Source organism: Perissodus microlepis, chromosome 23 (genome assembly GCF_051167445.1).
Source record: "Perissodus microlepis isolate ML-2025 ecotype Zambia chromosome 23, ASM5116744v1, whole genome shotgun sequence".
NCBI lineage: Eukaryota > Metazoa > Chordata > Actinopteri > Cichliformes > Cichlidae > Perissodus > Perissodus microlepis.
Window position 1 is genome coordinate 21,323,248 of NC_140482.1, and position 17,849 is coordinate 21,341,096.

Here is a 17,849-nt window from a genome sequence, read left to right on the forward strand (position 1 = left end):
CCCAGAAAGATTAGTAAGAGTAATTTTAAAACTTAGTAGCGGCCGACCCATCCTTCAAATTCGGGGAAATGAAGGACGCATTTGTCGGCCGTATTTGAAGGAGTCGACGAATTGGGACAGCCTTCGTCGCCTGGCTGTGACGTAATCGGCCTTCAAATGCGGCCTCCGGAGGATGCAGCCGACATTTTGGGACACAGCTACAATGTTGTGTACTATCTTCACACAAGACAAAATATTTTGTGGGATTGTGACAATAATTATATTTATTAATAAATACACTAATAAATACACTTTGCTTATGGGCAACATAAATACTAATCATGTTTTTGACTGACATGTACAGTTGTGGTCAGTAGTTTACAGACACTCCTCTTGAGCATGAATGTCATGGTAATTTGTAATTTGGGGGGTTTTAATGGTTTTAAAAGCAGACTTGTCCAGTATCAGCACTGGTGTGGGTGTTGTACCGTACTATCCATCTATGTTCCACCCCTTACCTATGACCATGTGATCTGGGTAACAGTAATAGTAATAATAATAATAATTAGCAGCCAAAATGAGTTTCCTTCGTAGGGTGGCTGGCTTAGAGACAGCTGATGTGGTTGGAGCATCTGGTTAGGATGCCTTCTGGGAGCCTCCCTTTGGAGGTTTTTCTGGGAAATTGGGAAGAAACCCCAGGCTAGACCAAGAGCACACTGAAGAGAATGTATATCTCATCTGGCATGGGAGCACCTCGGGATCTCCCAGGACGAACAGTAAAGTGTTGGTGGGGAGAAGGACATCTGGAAATGTCAGCTTTGCCTGCTACCACCCACAGACTGCGCAAAAGATGGCCACCATGACCTCACCCACTGGTTTTGGACTCCACTTTCTGATACGTCAAGGTTAGCGTTTTGGCCGCCCCCACGTTGGTTTTTGGAGCCAGAAGTTACCTTATATAGATAATTTATAGCTTGGTCACCAATCTACAACTAACAAAACAGTAGAATTTTACTCACCAAAACTGAAGTACAAACCTCTGAGGTGGCCACAATATTTGTAAGATTTTGGAGCTCCAACACTACACACACGGTGACTAGATATAGTGGATGAGACCTAAAATATCCCATAACTCCAAATCCATTTACTCTCATGGCACGGCCATATTCAACCCAAAACTCCAACACATTTCTCCAACAAGCAACAATGAACAAACTGAATCTTTTGTAACGGTGTTCCACTAGTGTGTATCTGAAATCCCCATGCTAATGTTGTTCCTGTATGATCACAACAATGTTGGTCCATGATCAATATTGCAATTGACCAATCAATGGTTTGCTAGTGATAGTGTTAATAGCATTAGGCTAATACTAGCTTAATGCTCAGCTGTCATAGGTCAGTTGCAATGTTGATCCTGGACCAACATTACCTATGATGGTGTACGAATGACACCAACATGGCGATATTTTAGATCATGCGAAATTTCCAATTAGGGTGAGAGTGGAAAATTCCACCAGTAAAACTTTACCCATAGGATGAGTCTTCAATAATCCGGTTAAATGCAAGAGCCCAAAAAGATATCAACAAACATTCACAAGATTCAGTCCAAATCAGACAAGAAAACACCTCAGAGCACCATACACTGCAGATCATTTAAATGCATCTTCAAGGGCAAATAAAGTTTATTAAAAAAAAAAGAAGAAGTAACATCTAAGTCCTCATTTAAGCCAAGATATTTAGTGGCCTATAATTTATAAATCCAAAAAGCTTCCCTTTGGTTATGGAGCCCTGGTAAATTATTTCATCGTATTGAAAGAGGAATGTGGTTAATTCCAATCGCTTGTACTGTAGAAGAGTTACTATTATGAAATTCCAGGTAGTGTTTAGCCTTGGACTCATTAATGTTACTTGTGTGTATGGCATATTTGTTTTCCGCTAACCTGACCTCCAACCTCCAATCTTTTTGTTCTACCAAAGTAAAAAGAGAGCAGATTAGCCCCACCAGACTCAGGTCAGGACATCTGTCAATCAGGCCATTCCACTTACTCAGTTAACCAGCTGGATCAACCAGCCCCTCTCTCAGGCTACGTCCACACTAGCCCGGATAGATTTGAAAACTGCATTTTCATCTGAAAAACATGTTTTCAGTTGTTTTCAAAGATTTGCGCGTCCACACAAAAACGGCCGAAAACACTGACGTTGCCGTTCCGCGAATGCGTGAAACGCAAGACAACTCGACCTGTGTCATTTCCCTCTGCCGTTTATTTACATTCTGGCTCTTTGAAACATGGTGGCAAAATGGCAAGACAAAGCACCGAATTCTTGGGTTAAGTGGTCACATGTGGTCACTCCATCATGACCAACATGCGTCATCGTTTTCCAAAGTCTGTGTTTTTGAGTGTCCACACTGCGACGGGACAGCTCCGTTTTGAGATGTATCCGTTTTCGAGAGCGTTTAAGATCTCGAAAAGATCTTATAAGATATAAGATTTTGCACACAAGATGAAAGAAATCCACCTTTTGAGATCCCATGGGCTAAAATAGCTTCTTGTTTCATAAATCAGCAGTCCAAAGCTTACAAGTGTTCAGTTCTATCAGATGTAATCTAGAGCAGATTTTGGATATTCAGAAGCTGGAACCAGCAAATGTTGGCAGTTGTCTGCCACGTTTCTGCCAAACGCTCACAGGCAAGGACAGCGTGACTAAGGGAGAAAACACAATCCTGTATATTTAATAAGTAAGGAACAAATGGAGCTCCTCGTTATGCTTTTAAGCTGTGAGACACGCCAGATAACTCAGAGGCATTTGTAAATCATTTGGTGTGCAATAACCAGACAGATTTTTGACACCTAGTTCTGCATTTTTAAACAGGGCTGTGCTTATATTTTCACTCGCTTTGCTCCAGTTCTGTCTCAATGTGTAGTCCTCCACATTGTGATGTTATTTATTCATACCATTTAATGATACATTTTACAGAATTTGCATGAAGCCTTCACAGTCGGGATGCTTCTTTGAAGATTGTATTAATATTTGACTTAGCCTACTTGTTCACTAAAGATGGGCTTGGCTGAGAAGACTGACAAAGCTCGTTCTCTCGTGTTGTACTTTGCTTTAATTACTTCCTAAGTAAAATTTTGCCAAGTGAGATGTCTTTCTCAGTCACTTACAGTAACAAAGACTGTGCCCGAACCTGTCTGCCCTCTTTAGTCAGTGGCATTTAGCAGGCAATTTAATGTGGGGGTTTAAAAAAAAAAGGAAGGAGGGGTCGGAGGTCTGTTGGAGAGAAAAAAGAAAAACAATGACTACAATGTCGTCATCCTGTTCATGAGGGGAGTCCCTGCAATTCCCTGCGATTATCCCACCAGATGCGTAGGACATTTTACATACACATCCTGGAAAAAAAAGAAAGTTAACTGAACATCCTGCCGGGGGACTCACAGCGTGCTTCAGCAGCGTGACTCTCCACTGAACTCTCTCATGATAGTGCTTCAGGTAGAAAAAAAGCCAGAAAAATATTCTCCAAAGGCCCAGTAGTGATGCAGCATGCCAAGAGAGGGCAGAGGAATTTTCCAAGCGTTATCAAAATACACAACTGTGCCCCCTTCTCAGCTTGGTATGCGAGCATCATGCGATGGGCAGCTTGCTGAAAAACTGAACACATGCATTTCATCAGCAGGCTTCTGCTGACAGCTTGAGAAACAACAGCGTTTTTGTGCATGTTTATCTATGCGGATGTTTTCCAATGTGCATTTTCTCTCAAAGAAGGATGTGAAAACCAAACACATTCATGTCTTTTTATGAGTTTATCACTTTTTCTTTTTAGGCTAATTTGAGCTGTTTACAGTAATGCTTAGTCTGCTTTACGTTACATAAATTCCACAAATATATATTATAAAAATGCTTTTTAAAATGACAGTTGTAATAAATGTAGACTCTTTGTAAATCTGCTTGAGCTAGTTGTAAACAAGCAATTTTAATATTTGAGAATTAAATTAAACCACCTGTTTGATATTGTTTTATTTAAAAAACAAAACAAAACACAGTAATACAAGCTTTTATATCTATTTGCACACCAACATCTAGCAATTTTACATATCAGTAATTTCATATTTTTAAACATCACAAAAAATATTGTAAAAAACAACTTTACTAGCTCTTTCTTTAGCTAAATGATTTGCCAATTAGCGCATTGCTAAAATGTTATTAAACATGTTTTGATCTAAACAGCATTTTTATTTTAGCTTGACATTCCTCGCTCAGCTAATTATCCTAGCTACAAATTAGCTAGCCTAGTTGCTAATTGCATAGGCTAATTAATAGACTAGCTCATTTGTAGCAAGATGCTAACCTGAAATTTTGACTTCCCAATAGCAAAAAGCAGTTCTCAAAAGTGTATTTATTTTTATTTCATTTTGAAAAAAAAGAAGAAGAAGACATTAGCCAATTACTAATGTGGCTACATGCTGGGTGGCAAATAAGTGGTGGATAGCAATCACAGATTTCAACTGGGCTTACCTACAAAGCTAATTAGCTTAGTAAATAGCTGGCTAAATTTTGTTCTGAAATCTTGAAATTGCTTCTTACAACCAGCTAAATCACAAAGCATTTACATTTTGGGGGTTTCAGGTACTAATTACAAGTTAACCGGCCTTTTTAAAACTATTTTCACTACCTTTCCACAGACTTTAGATTAATTTGCATAATATAAGACAGAGGAAACATTACTGTAAATACTTTCATTAGCCTACAAAAGCTCAACTGTCAGCTTCATGGATTAATCTTGGAGTTTTAAAGTAAGAGTTCCATTTAAATGAATAAAAACAACTGAAAAACAGTAAAAAAAAAAAAAAAAACTTTCATGTTACAGAGCTACTATTACTACTACAGGAGAAAACAATACAAATTGAGTTAAACATCAAATTGGCACTAGCTGATATTAATCAGCTAGTGCCAATGAAGGTTTAAACTGCTCAGTTTCCCATAATGTCAGAAGACAAACAAGCAGGAATCCAAACTTACTCTGCGCCAGCCGGATCCTCTCCACTCAACAGGTCTGCAGCTCCCAGACTGTCAGGAGTGTTTTGGCTAGGAAGACAACCTGATGATGTGGACCTTTCTTTGATGGCAGCTGAAAACATGCTGTTGTAAATTCCCCTGGAAGTGTTGCACAGAGGGGGGGAGGAGGGAAGTCACACACACAAACACACAACACTATCTGTGCTGCCAGCTCTGGAAGTCTGCAGCAACACCCAGTGAGACTTGTAAATAGAAGGGAGGGAGGGTGGTGGTGCTGGTGCTGGTGCAGGAGGGAGCTGGGGAGGCGTGGTGGGGCGGGAGGATAAGGAGAGTGAGAAGAAGTTCCACATTACATCAGCAGCAGCTGTTGACAGGCCTGTGTTTATTAACTAACTGCCAGGGCCGGAGGAGTCACACCACACAGAGCGCGCTCTTGCACACACTCACACACACACACACACACACACACACACACACACACACACACACACACACACACACACATACAGAAATGTGCAAACACATTAGAATATAAAAGAGAAACACTATACTGCTGGGAAGCTCTTAAAGAGGAGCTTCTTTCCCAGGATTCACCTCTCTCTTCTTGGCTTTCAGGTGTTACCTGTCATGTGTTTACACTGGCTGCGAGACTTGCTGACTGGACTGGACTGGAAGAGCTGTTTGCCTGACTCAGACAGCAGTAATGGCATTACTGCAAAGAGAGGCCTGCTTCTGCATTCCTCAAGTGTCTTGGCTTGGCGGACTCCCCAGCCTCTTAGCTCAGCCTGTATTTCTCTCCCTCCCCTTCCCTGCCTCTCTTTCCTTCTCATTTAAATGGAGGCACATGACTCTCGGCTTCACTGCCAAGTATACTTCTCTGTGCCGGCCGCGAGCCACCATCAGCACTCTGCTTTTCATTGCCCTCTCTGCAGGGCACTCCTCAGAGAGTCTGCATTCCTTCGCTGCCACCCATCCGAGGCTCAAAGAGCAGCCCTGCCACTTGCATTAACCACATCTCTCGTGTTATATCATATCAGTTCTATATCAGTTTGTTTTACTGATTTTTTGCAGGATGCACCAAAAACACAAAGTGCATTTGCTCGAAATAAGCCGGGGTTCCATGTTTTTCAGCACGACCGCCCACCGCTTCTCATCCCTAACCGCTGTGAACAAATGGTCTGCTTTCAGCCCGTCTCTGCTGCATTCCTTGCGGTCTCAAATGCAATAATTTCTGCAGCAATTCCATTCTGTTTGTCGCATTCTTGCCCCGTAAGCTCACTGCATTGCAACATTGTTCACTCGGCGGAGGCAGAAGGAGATGGAGTGAGCTGACGACATTGCAATACGCCGGGGCGGCGGGGAGCTGGAAGATAAATGACTTCATGCGCGCGCACACACACGCACACACGAAAACACCTAAAAAGATTTCTGAGCTGCTTTGAAGGCAGAGCACACAAGAAAGAGTGCGATCCCCGGCCATCCTGCAATCACAGGCATTCAATTAAACCTAAATGTCAGGAGCTAATGGGATAAAGAGCAGCATGGTGTTACGCTGATCGGCATCAAGGAGAGGGTTAATAATACAAGAACCACCGTATCTTCTTCATTTAGCGTTTCATAATGGAAACCTTTGACTGGATAATTGGAAGCTTGTGATTTATTTATTGAATCTGGAGTGGAGAGAGAAATGTCTTTTGTTAGATTTGAATTTGAAATATTAGCATTTGTAGACTTGAATTTGCATAATTAGGTAAATGTTAGCTTTTATTTTTGCTGACAGTGTAAATATCTCCCCTGTTATTCTGAGCTTTTTACAGGTTCCTCATGAACCTGAGTGGCTGACAGGTGGAGTCTGCAGTATACGTGTGCACCGTGTGTGCATGTATGTGCGTATGTAAACACCTGTGCGTGCTTATCTCGTGAAGAAACACTGACCGAATCTGCTACTCCTTCCTAAATCACATCCTGTCTTCCATATCTCCCTCCTCCACTCGTTCTGATGCGTTCTTATCTTGACGTAAGGAAAGAAAAATATTTCTATTTTCCTAAGGTCTTTTTCTTTTTGCTTTGTTGTCAAGCAACAAACCCATGGTGGTAAGTTTTGGGGTATAAATCAAGTCATTTATGTGGTATGTTTGGAAACGATTACACAGCTTTATGGAGCAAACAGGCCAGCTGAAGAAAGGTCATGAAGATGCCAGCTATGGCTTTTCTATCTTAAGCTCTCTTTTTACGAATGGTTGTTCAAATGAGAGTAACATCGTCCGTTTTCAAACAGTTTTCAGGTTTTCATCCAAAACCTCAAGAAGGACGGCTATAAAAGGCTTTGGAACTAACACAAAGTTTTAACTGCGATTTGACTTGAGCATGCCCAGAGATGGACGACTGACAAAAGAGTCACACAGATCCAGAGATCATTTGGTAAAATCTAGTCATTCAGGAAAAATAGGTGTTCCTGTAAACCTCCTTGCAATAGATTTGATTGCTAGCAGGTTGTTAGTCTCCTGGAGTTTGCATGGAACACACCAACTTGTCTGCAAACACCATTTACTCTGCAAACTGTAGTAAGACTTGAAAAAGTTGTGGCACAACCTGGAAAGGGAGAACATTTGCCTTTAGAGCAAAGGTTGCCCTTGACTGCTGCAAACAAGACATTTCAAAGGGCTCAAGTGCTGTTTGGTGACTATTGGTGAGTGTTTGCAATCATGCAGGCGTCTTTAATGCAAACTGTGTGCGACTGAGTACAATTCTGGTACAACAGTGAATACTAGCAGCAGCTAACAGTGATTCACCAATAAGTTGGGGAATTAATATTTTTCTCTAGCAACCTGTGGTTGCCAGGAGTTGCTGACCTGTCTCTTGGCATTTGTGACTGTCCTAACCAAGTTTTTTGTTCGTTTGTTTGTTTTGTACGGTGGCCCCTAGAGACAAAGCACGTACAAACTCCAAAACACATACAAACTCCAAAACACATGCAAACTCCAAAACACATGCAAACTCCAAAACACTTGCAAACTCCAAAACACTTGCAAAATCCAAAACACTTGCAAACTCCAAAACACGTGCAAAATCCAAAACACATGCAAACCCCAAAACACATGCAAATTCCAAAACACAATGGAAGTGCTCCAGGACGCTAGGGGCAGTGTTGAGCTCGATTTGCAAAATAAACGGCAAGTTTGTTGCAAACACATGGGCTGTATGGGACGGTCTCGTCTCCGTTGCGCTTCCCAGGTTGCCTAGAAACCATGATACTAACCGCTGGAAACGTGTCATACAACTTTGTTTGACAGAAATGAAGGAGAAGATATTTTGTTCATTTGTTTGTTTGTTTCTACAAGAGCTTTGTGTGATTTGATAAGTATCTGAGGCTGAGACCACAGGACAGTAAAACATGATTTTTGGGCTTCATTTCTGTACTGAACAGTCACTTAAGATTAGTTAGTAAATAACAATTAGCTAATGTTGTTCATGAGACTAAAGTCATATCACTTTGGTAATGTAAATATAATATGGCCAATATTATAGTTATTATATTAATCATTATTAGCTATTACAGCAGTGAACATGAACTCTGTGTCAAATACTGAGCCTCAGTACAGATTCAAGTTGCAGTTATTTATATGTCTTATCACCTTAAATCTTCACTCAAAGACAAGTATCTTTGACAGTGTATGTATAGGTGTATCATATATAAGAGACAAATGTTGTTCCTTCAGTATGTTGGCATAACTAAATTTGGCTCATTGCTTACATATATTTATAAAAAGAAAATGTACAAGCTGTGATAACTGTTTCTGATAAAATGAAGAGTAGACTGATATATTGAATATTCCTTTATTGGGTGAGAAAATCAGACCATGTCATAACTGCTTTAAGTAATACAGAATAGATATCAGAGCCTTAAACAGGCTGACTTCTGCTAAATGGGTCAAACTGGGCAGAAAGTATACAAACACATAACATCCTTATAGATATGATGTAACACTATAGATCAACTTGTCTCAGAATATATAAAGCATATAAACAATTACAGCAATATGATGCAACAAACACAGCAGTGCTACTAATCCAAAATACTCAAAGCTTCATAGAACTGAAACAAACATTTATTTTTAGGTCCATTCTGCTGCTGATACATACTTTAGGTTTCTGAATATTAAACTTGTTGCTGCCTTTCATAGTGTGTAACTTGAAGGCCCTGAGTACTTTCTCCCACACTGAAAACACTGGGAGGATAAAATTATTTGAACATTACCTAATAAGACTGATTCAGGACAGACAATTAGTGATTCTAAACTTTCCTAGCAGTCCTTCACAAACAGGGAACAGTCTGTCTATTCTCTCCATCTGTCAGCTGCTGCTGGCTCTTCCTCCTCCTCTTCCTCACACACTGCTGAGTTTGTCCTGGTGGATCATCAGGGGTGCAAAGCCTCACAGATGATGTGCAGCAGTGGGTCCCTCAGTCTGTCCTCACTCTGGACACTTGCAGTTGTCACACATGGAAATCAAATGTGTGATAAGTTGCAGGATTCAAATACAAGTGTAACTTATAAATGAATGTTCATACTTTTATTACACAATCAGAGAGAAAGAAACAGAGAGAGAGTGCAGGACAGACAGACAGGTGACAGTCTCAGGTGTATACACTGCTACAAAACAGCACAAAAGAAGGAGGATTTAGTGTTTGTGTTATTACGAAACAAGAAGAGTTCCCAGATGGTACAGTGGACACATGTGTGACTCCTGTGATTAAAGCATTTTTCTTTCAGCTTAACGAGTGAACCGTCAGCTCGTTCAAACACACGTTAAAGTCCGTTTGGCTCGACACCACCGAACAGAGGCAGCAATATAACATAGCTAACATTAACAGTTCAGTGAATCCTGCTTGTGCTGTGATATTCAGGACTGCAAACCGAGCAGCATCACTGACTTTCAGCTTGTTGTGTTTGTGGATATATGACTGACTTTAATTATCCATGAAATCATCACATTCTCTGTAAGATTAAAGTCAACTATTGAACGGCATATATTTTGAAGTAAAGGCTTTAAAACCAAGTTAGTACAAACATCGCTAATGTCACATAACTTTCATTTATTCATTATAAAAACATTTGCACATAATTAAGTGACATAATATTCAGCACTTACTTCTGAAAGTTTACTCTTCGGTGGCTCCGCTTCCGCCGTTTTTTTCGGCAAAATTATCCACACCACCGCCGCGCTATGAAGTCTGGGATATGTTGGGCCATGAAGGCTACACCGACCCATCCTTAAAATTCAGGGAAATTAAGGACGCATTTGAGGGCCGCATTTCGAGCAGCCTTTGAATTGGGACAGCCTTCGTCGTGTCGCTGTGACGTAATCGGCCTTAAAATGCGGCCTTTAAGGCTGCAGACCCTGAATTGGGATACAGCCCAAATCCGGTCATTGGTACTTCCTGGCTTGTGTAGTTACTAGGTAACAAAAGCTCAACACTGCCCCTAGCGTCCTGGAGCACTTCCGTTGTGTTTTGGAATTTGCAAGTGTTTTGGAGTTTGCAAGTGTTTTGGAGTTTGCAGGTGTTTTGGAGTTTGCAGGTGTTTTGGAGTTTGTACGTGTTTTGGAGTTTGTACGTGTTTTGGAGTTTGCAAGTGTTTTGGATTTTGCAAGTGTTTTGGAGTTAGCAAGTGTTTTGGAGTTTGCAAGTGTTTTGGAGTTTGTACGTGCTTTGTCTCTAGGGGCCACCGTAGTTTTGTACTCAAAATCAATGCATACAATATACAATCTTGTTCTCTTAAAAGTAAATACTGCCCATAATGCATTGTCTTGGTGGAGCCTGGAGATTTGGTCTCTTTGGTGCTTCTTGTTTTTTTTGTTTTGTTTTTTAGAAATAAGTGAGCATATTTGGATGAAAAGGAGAACTGAGGTATAAACTAATGCTCTTCATTTTGCTCAGCAATCAGCTGCCATAGCCCGGCTACATATCTGCTACTTTATGCTAGTTTGGCTGGAATCTCTAAGAGATTGGAAAATGTGATGTCATCTCCGCGGTAAAACCGCAAAGGATTGTAGGTACAACTGGCTTGCGCACACGGGCTATTACGTGACAACAGTCACACAGAGATAAACAGAGACACAAAGAATGGCAAGAAGCTGTTGTATTATTAACTGCTATAGCTGGTCACATGACAGCCACTGGAAGCCAGCGGGTAAAGCGATCGGTTTTTATCGGATTCCTTCGTGGAAGAAAAATTGTGTATGTCATGTTTCCGAAGTCACAAAGAGGCAACGGAGGGCTTGGATTGCGGGGAAAGTCCCAAAACACACCGGGGTACAAGAAATCCCTTTCACTGGAAAGAACAGTGACTGTCGCTGCCCCCTCTCTCTTCCAGTACTCCGGAGCGAAGAGACAGACAGGACGGCCGGGGACACCGCCGGGTTTTCTTTGCCCCGCTCCGATTTTAGTGGATTTTAATGCTGTGGCTGACACCACTGGACTTTTAATGTTGTTTTTATGTTTTTACTGTGTGTTCTCCCTGGCCAGGGGTGTTTTTAACTGAATCTAAATCTTTTTTGTGAAATAAATTATATTTTAGTAATAGAGTTTTATATTGTTCTATTGCCTTGGCCACTGCTCTGTCCGTTTTTTGAAGGGTTGCCCTTCACTTAGAATAAAACCTGGTGTCCACGTACATATCTGGCTACTCGGAACATGTCAGTGTCCTGTACCCATCCGTCGGTAAACTGGAACTGGGCTTGTTGCAGGGATCTGAAGTTACTAAACACTTCTTGAGTGTATGCACTCACACTTAGGAGCATATAATTATAAATATGAGCGTGATGAAAGCTGGGCAGCACGCTAACGTCTTTAGCCCACTCTGTATGCTCGTATGGGTCTAATTCTTTCACTCCTTTGATTTTTTCCTCATACCTTTTTTTTTTTGGCCTTTTCGTCAAGTCTGTCTTTGTATGGACCTGCCATGTTCTCCTCAGTTTTGTACATAACTGTTTTGGGGGCAAATAAAATGCAGGTAGGGATTAAAACCGCAAAATTAATGGTTATCGGTGATGGAAATTAGGGCTGCCACGATTAGTCGACTAGTCACGATTACGTCGACTATCAAAATCGTCGACGACTGATTTAATAGTCGACGCGTCGTTTGAAGCTTTGTAAGATCCCAAAAGACGCAGGAATAAGTAGTAGGATTTAAGAGTGTAATAACGCACTGAAACAGAAGATGGCAGCACTGCATGTACAAGGATGCCAGCTGCCGTTAAACGCCGAAGAAGAAGAAGCTGTGTCCCAGAATTCATAGCGCGGCCCTGCTCAGTTTCCAACAATGGCGGCAGCTCGTTAGTTTTAATATTACTCTTATTATTCTTTCTGGGTCACAAAATAAACGTTTAACATATTTTCAGGCGAGAATGTAGCTGTGTAAACCTCAAATATCTGCTCAGTTTATCTAAACACCACATATTTTCAAAAGCGCTCCGATGTTTTCGGAGACGTCTGTTACCCACTAGCTCGATAGCTAGCCGGGGGCAAGGCTCACTAGAGCCGTGAGAACACCGGACTCCCGGCAAATCGTTTTCAAACCCACCGCCGTCTTTCGCTACTCAGCTTAAACATGATATATAAGTCACTTAGATAACTTAAATATTATTGTTTGGGTTTTTTTTAGTATTTTATTTGTTCCTGAGTAAATCGGTTTGGCTGAGATTAAAGTTATAGTTTTTACACAGCTGAATAAACGTCAAGCAGACAGCTGATTATCAGAAGTGTGAGATGCTCGAGAATTTACTCCGGGGTCCTGTTATATTTTAGATAGCAAGGAGTTTATTAAACTTCACCGAAACAATCTGCAAATTTCATTAAAAATTAATAAACTATCATCTTGTCTTTATTTTTAGTTAGCACCTTAAACACTTCAAGCTGTAAGCTAATGATAGTTATATAAGAGCAGATGCTGCTGGTGCAATAAGCTGTACGTTTTACGTCCAATGGATGATGATCTGATTAGTCGACTAATCGCAAAAATAATCGGTGACTAGTCGACTATCAAAATAATCGTTTGTGGCAGCCCTAATGGAAATGCTAGCGCTTGATGCAGTGTTTTGATTTTGCTGCCACTCGTACCTACAATGCAACGTGCGAAAGTCACATGGTCTGACTGACTCACTTTTGTGACAAGCCTCCAGTGGCCATATGAGGAATTGCAGTTTTGTGGTACTTGACATTTTCCTTCATTTTTTAGCCTTGTATGTTGCGGAATTCAGCTATTACTTTATTTAAAGAAGAGCAAAAATCCTTAATATTATACACAGGTAATGGTTTAAACAGTCTATATTTCTAAACTATGCAAAACCAAGACCACTAAAATGGAAATCAGTCAGCAAGCAGTGATGATGGAGGCGGCTAATGTTCGTTAATGTTGTACTTTCTGGATGATATCGATTAAAATAAAATCCCAAAACAAAACAAAAAGCACATTAAGGCACTCCTCAGCACATCACACTATTTTCCAGATGTGACTCATGTGGTGTAACGGCTGTTCTTCACAGTTGGTTTGTCACACCTGTGTCTCCTGTGGATAAACATCTCAGTTGTGCGTCAAAAGTTCTCCCCTGAGCCCTGTGGCATTTATTTCTATTTCTTAAACATATCTGGGCCACCCCGGGCCAGACCACATGGTTAACGCCTTTAGATTTATAGCACCCAAGCTTCACGTCAAGACGAAACCTCACACGTAGGCTAATAGATAACTTATAAAATTACCTAAGGGCAGACAAGCCTCTGCCGTTTGGTCCTGTTCATCATTGTTAATCTCGCCTTTACATCTTTATATGTGGACACTCCTACATTTTTGCATGTGTGTGTGTTTGACATGGAGGGGTGAGAGTCTAGTCTCAGATAATTACAGGCCACTGATCCCGTCAGCTGTCACCGCCACACTCTTTTTACATGTCAATGACAGCCAAATGGGACCTCATATCCTTCCTCCGGCTCATACAATGCTCTCATTGAAAACATGAGCAGCGGAGAGAAAATCAGAAAGCGAGAAAGCGTAGGATGCCACTCCTCGTCCCAGCTGGCGCTGGCTCAATGGCAAAGGGCACTGAATCTTGTCCGCGGAATAACAACCACTCCTATTCCTCTCCTCAAATCCTCCTCCTCATCCTTCACCTCTCTCCGGCCGACTTCATCACCGCCTCGGCTTAATCTCTGCACATTCATGGGGACTTGCACCCAGGCTCTGCTTCTTTGCCTCCTTTTGTGTTTGCCAGCACTCTGAAGAAAAAAGAGGGGGGACAGGGGTGGATGAAGGCAGTGGTGCCTGCGGTTGCTTTGGTTTGTCTTTTTTTGGCGGGGGGGGGGGGGGGGGGGGGGGTGTAAGAGCTTGGCAGGACGCCTGGCTGTGGCACTGCATACAAACATAGGGTGAAAACACAAGGTCTGTTTGTGTGGGTTTTGTTTGACTGTCACATCCCCTTACCTAAAGAAGAGCGGGGGAAAAAAATTGCCACAAGAAATGGTTTGCCCCTCGCTCCCTCTAGACAGCCATCAATTCTTTGCAACAGCCAGGGGGGAGATGGACAGAGATGAGCTGGAAAGCAATCCATATCAGGAAATTACTGACCATAACTTAATGAAATTAATTTAATCTTTACAATAAAGTCTTGGCAGGAAGCCCAGCCTTGTTTTTTTTCTACTTTCAAAATAGGAAAAGAGCTCTTCGATTAAATCTGAAATACTATCAGTCTGCATGTAAATCTACAAAACAGCACCAAGAGAGTAACCGCAATTCATCACTACAGTATACTGTATATCTGAGTAGACAAAGAGCTGACACAGTCCCTGTTTTCTTTCCTGCATTACATCCCGTTCAGCTAAACCTCCTTAACTCGATCTCCCGTGGACTCGGAGAAGCTGACTTCAGCGCAAACGGCACAATTGCATGTGATTTGTGGAAGTTGAAATCTTTACCGTTTGTGCCGTTCTTGTGTCCCTCTCGGGGTCCACGCTTACATGCTTGGTAGGGGCCACTGATGTGAAAGGGGACATTGCCGGGTTCCCAGCGCAGCTGCGAATAACATTGAAGTGGCATTCCAACTTGTCAGTGTAGTGTGGGCCATGCACAAAGCCACTTCCTGCTCCTCAGAGGGAAATTTGAACCAGCCGCCCATGCACCGGAATCCGGCAATCTGATCAGATTCAATATGTTTTCCAATGTTTATATGTAAATTAGCCACTGCGCCACTTTGTCATAGTTTAACGGCATGTGGTTTATATCAACGTCTACACAAATTTGTATCTATGTTCTATCCTGTCAGTGTTGCAGCACATCAGGGCCTCTGGGATCTCCTGGTATTTCAATTACAGAATGTCCCCCTGATAAAGGACAATCTGCATAGGTAACGCCGAAAGAGCTGTAACTTATTGCAGCATACGGCTGAGCTGACTGCTTTATGATCACTCTGGTCGTAACCGCAACGCCAAATCCAAAGGGAAGCTTTGCGGTGGAATGAGAAGGAAGCCTAACATGTTTGGAAGTAGAATGAAATTTGGAGTTTAAGCTACCTTTGGAATTTCTGTTTTCCCTAAAATAATTCCATCTGTTAATTCAGTAACTGTAATATGCATGAGATTAGCTGGTTCTGTTGGAGGCTTCTTCCTGTTAAAAAGGATATTTTCCTTCCTACTGTTGCCAAAGTACTTGTTCATAGTTGGATGTCTGATTGTTGAGGTTTTCTCTAGTTTGTTTGTATTATTGTAGGGTCTTTACCTTACAATATACAGCACCTTGAGGCAACTGTTGTTGTGATATGACACTATATAAATAAAAGTGAACTGAAATGAATATATTACATCTATACAGTCTAAAGATTCAGCTTGCTAAGGTCTCATTCACACAGGCCTAGAAACAGTCCAAAGAGGGTGCTGCACCAAGTTCACTTTGGTCACTTGGCCCAGTTGCCTGTCGCTTGCATGGAAGACGGCAACTTGGAAATAGTCACCAAATACTTCCCGAGCAGAGGTGAAACCTGAAAAAGTCAGGTGCAAACTGGAATTAAATAAAGTTCACTTTTAGAGTAAAAGTAAAACTAAGATGTTTCAAACATCTACTTTGAAGACAAACAGACTGTCTTTCTACTTTGCAGCACACAGTTTCACTACTGTTCAGCGAGTTTTTGGTGAGTGTTTGCTAACATGTAGGGGTCGCACCAGCAAGTTAGGGTATAATAACTATTTTTCCCCAGTGACCTGCGGTCGCCAGGAGTCGCCGCCCTGTCCTAACAGAGTTTGTTAGCTTCTGTCTCCATAAAACCAAGATGGCAATGTCACAGAGGCTTTCTATGTAGTTTATGATCTCCAGCAACTCTTTGGTGAAGTGTGCAGCAAAATACAGCACTATGTTGAGGGCATTACTTTGTCATTTGGTTGCTTCAGATACCATATAGTCAATTTATCCTTAGGTTTTTGGGGGGTTTTTTTTGGGGGGGGGGGTGTTCTCAGAGCTCTCTCTAACTCTTCAGAATGGAGATAAATGTGATTTAGTTTGTGGTACTTGTAAAAAAAATGTAAACACTGCAAAATCTCATTATAACAAAACAGCACTGTCAACAGCTTTTATGTGGACTATTTCTTCTGTACAAAGTAGTCTCTTTGTTATTTAACTGGTGCGTGCAACTCCCACTAAAACCACAAATTGCTGTTTTTAAATTCCACCTTTCACACAAGTTGAGCAAAACATACACAATGTATTAATCAGCAAGCTCTTCGTGATGGAGAGGGATTTTCATCAGTATACTTGGTACAGTTGATTCCCACTAAGCTGTCAACAGAGAAGATCAATCTGATGTGGAGTTACTCACTTTTTCCTGCAGCTCAAAAGGTAATTCTTAATATTTTACCTTGAAGAGTCAATAAGATAAAGGAGTCAAACCATATCTCTATCAACAGATATTTGTATATTTATGGGAATCTCTCCAAGATTTCTGTTTCCACGTTTTTTGACCAATTCAAAATGAGGCAGGCTTTGGTTTCATGCAGATCCATGTGAGTATAACTGCACACCTGTTATCAACCAATGGATAACCTGGCTATAGCAGAAGCTTCCAGAACCTGATGGATTCCCAGACTGACTCGATGATGTTGCTGTCTTCTGCTGTCCAAAGGGCTTCTCACTTTCAGACAGTGTACGTCTGTATCCACTGTGGTGATTAAGCTCTTCTTTCAAGCTCGGGTCTCATCTGAAGGTGAGCTTTCTCTTTGAACCAAGGAATCTGGGCTTCTGTCAAACCACCGCAAGAGTCTCAGGGTTCCCACAAAACCCAGCTGATGACAGTTGCTGTTTGGAGATGAGGGCATCAACTTGTGAGACCCGGCTCTCCCATGGGAACCTGTGGAAGCTTATCCCAACCCACTGTGCACCCCCTGAAACTGGTGCCTTTCCCATCATGGATTACAGGAGCTTTATAAAGACTACTTAGATCTCCATGCACATCTTTCATCCAGAATGTTTGCACCCATAAGATTGCAAAAAAACCCCCTCTAAAACAAAAAAAACCCCAAAACAAACAAAAAAAAAACACAATTTCAAAGAATGTCAGGGAAGCAGAGAAGAAAATCAGCCGATTTGCAGAATCTTTAAGGATGGGACAAAACTGTGGTTGCCTCAAGGTGTTTTATTTTGTAAGGTAAAGACCCTACAATAAGAGAGAAAACTCCAACAATCACACAGTGCCTATGAGCAAGCACTTCACAACAGTGGGAAGGAAAAACTCCCTTTTAAAAAGGAAGAAAGCTTGAGCAGAACCAAGCTGAAGGAGGGGCCGCCATCTAACGTTAACTTCAGGATATTTTACAGTGC

At 41.5% G+C, this 17,849-nt stretch overlaps 1 protein-coding gene across 3 annotated transcripts in view; it reads right to left on the bottom strand.

Moving 5' to 3' along the window:
* LOC146361383 (nck-associated protein 5-like) overlaps nucleotides 1-5,213 on the bottom strand; it is a 209,050-nt gene extending 203,837 nt beyond the window's left edge. For 2 of the 3 annotated variants that reach the window (XM_084921446.1, XM_084921445.1), the window contains exon 1: nucleotides 4,999-5,209. In XM_084921446.1, coding sequence (XP_084777572.1) covers nucleotides 4,999-5,117 — 119 coding nt within the window. In that variant the 5' untranslated portion in view covers nucleotides 5,118-5,209. Of the gene's footprint in view, nucleotides 1-4,998 lie in introns of all 3 variants that reach the window. The other variant, XM_084921453.1, reaches the window with a different exon arrangement.
* Nucleotides 5,214-17,849: the final 12,636 nt, after the last annotated feature.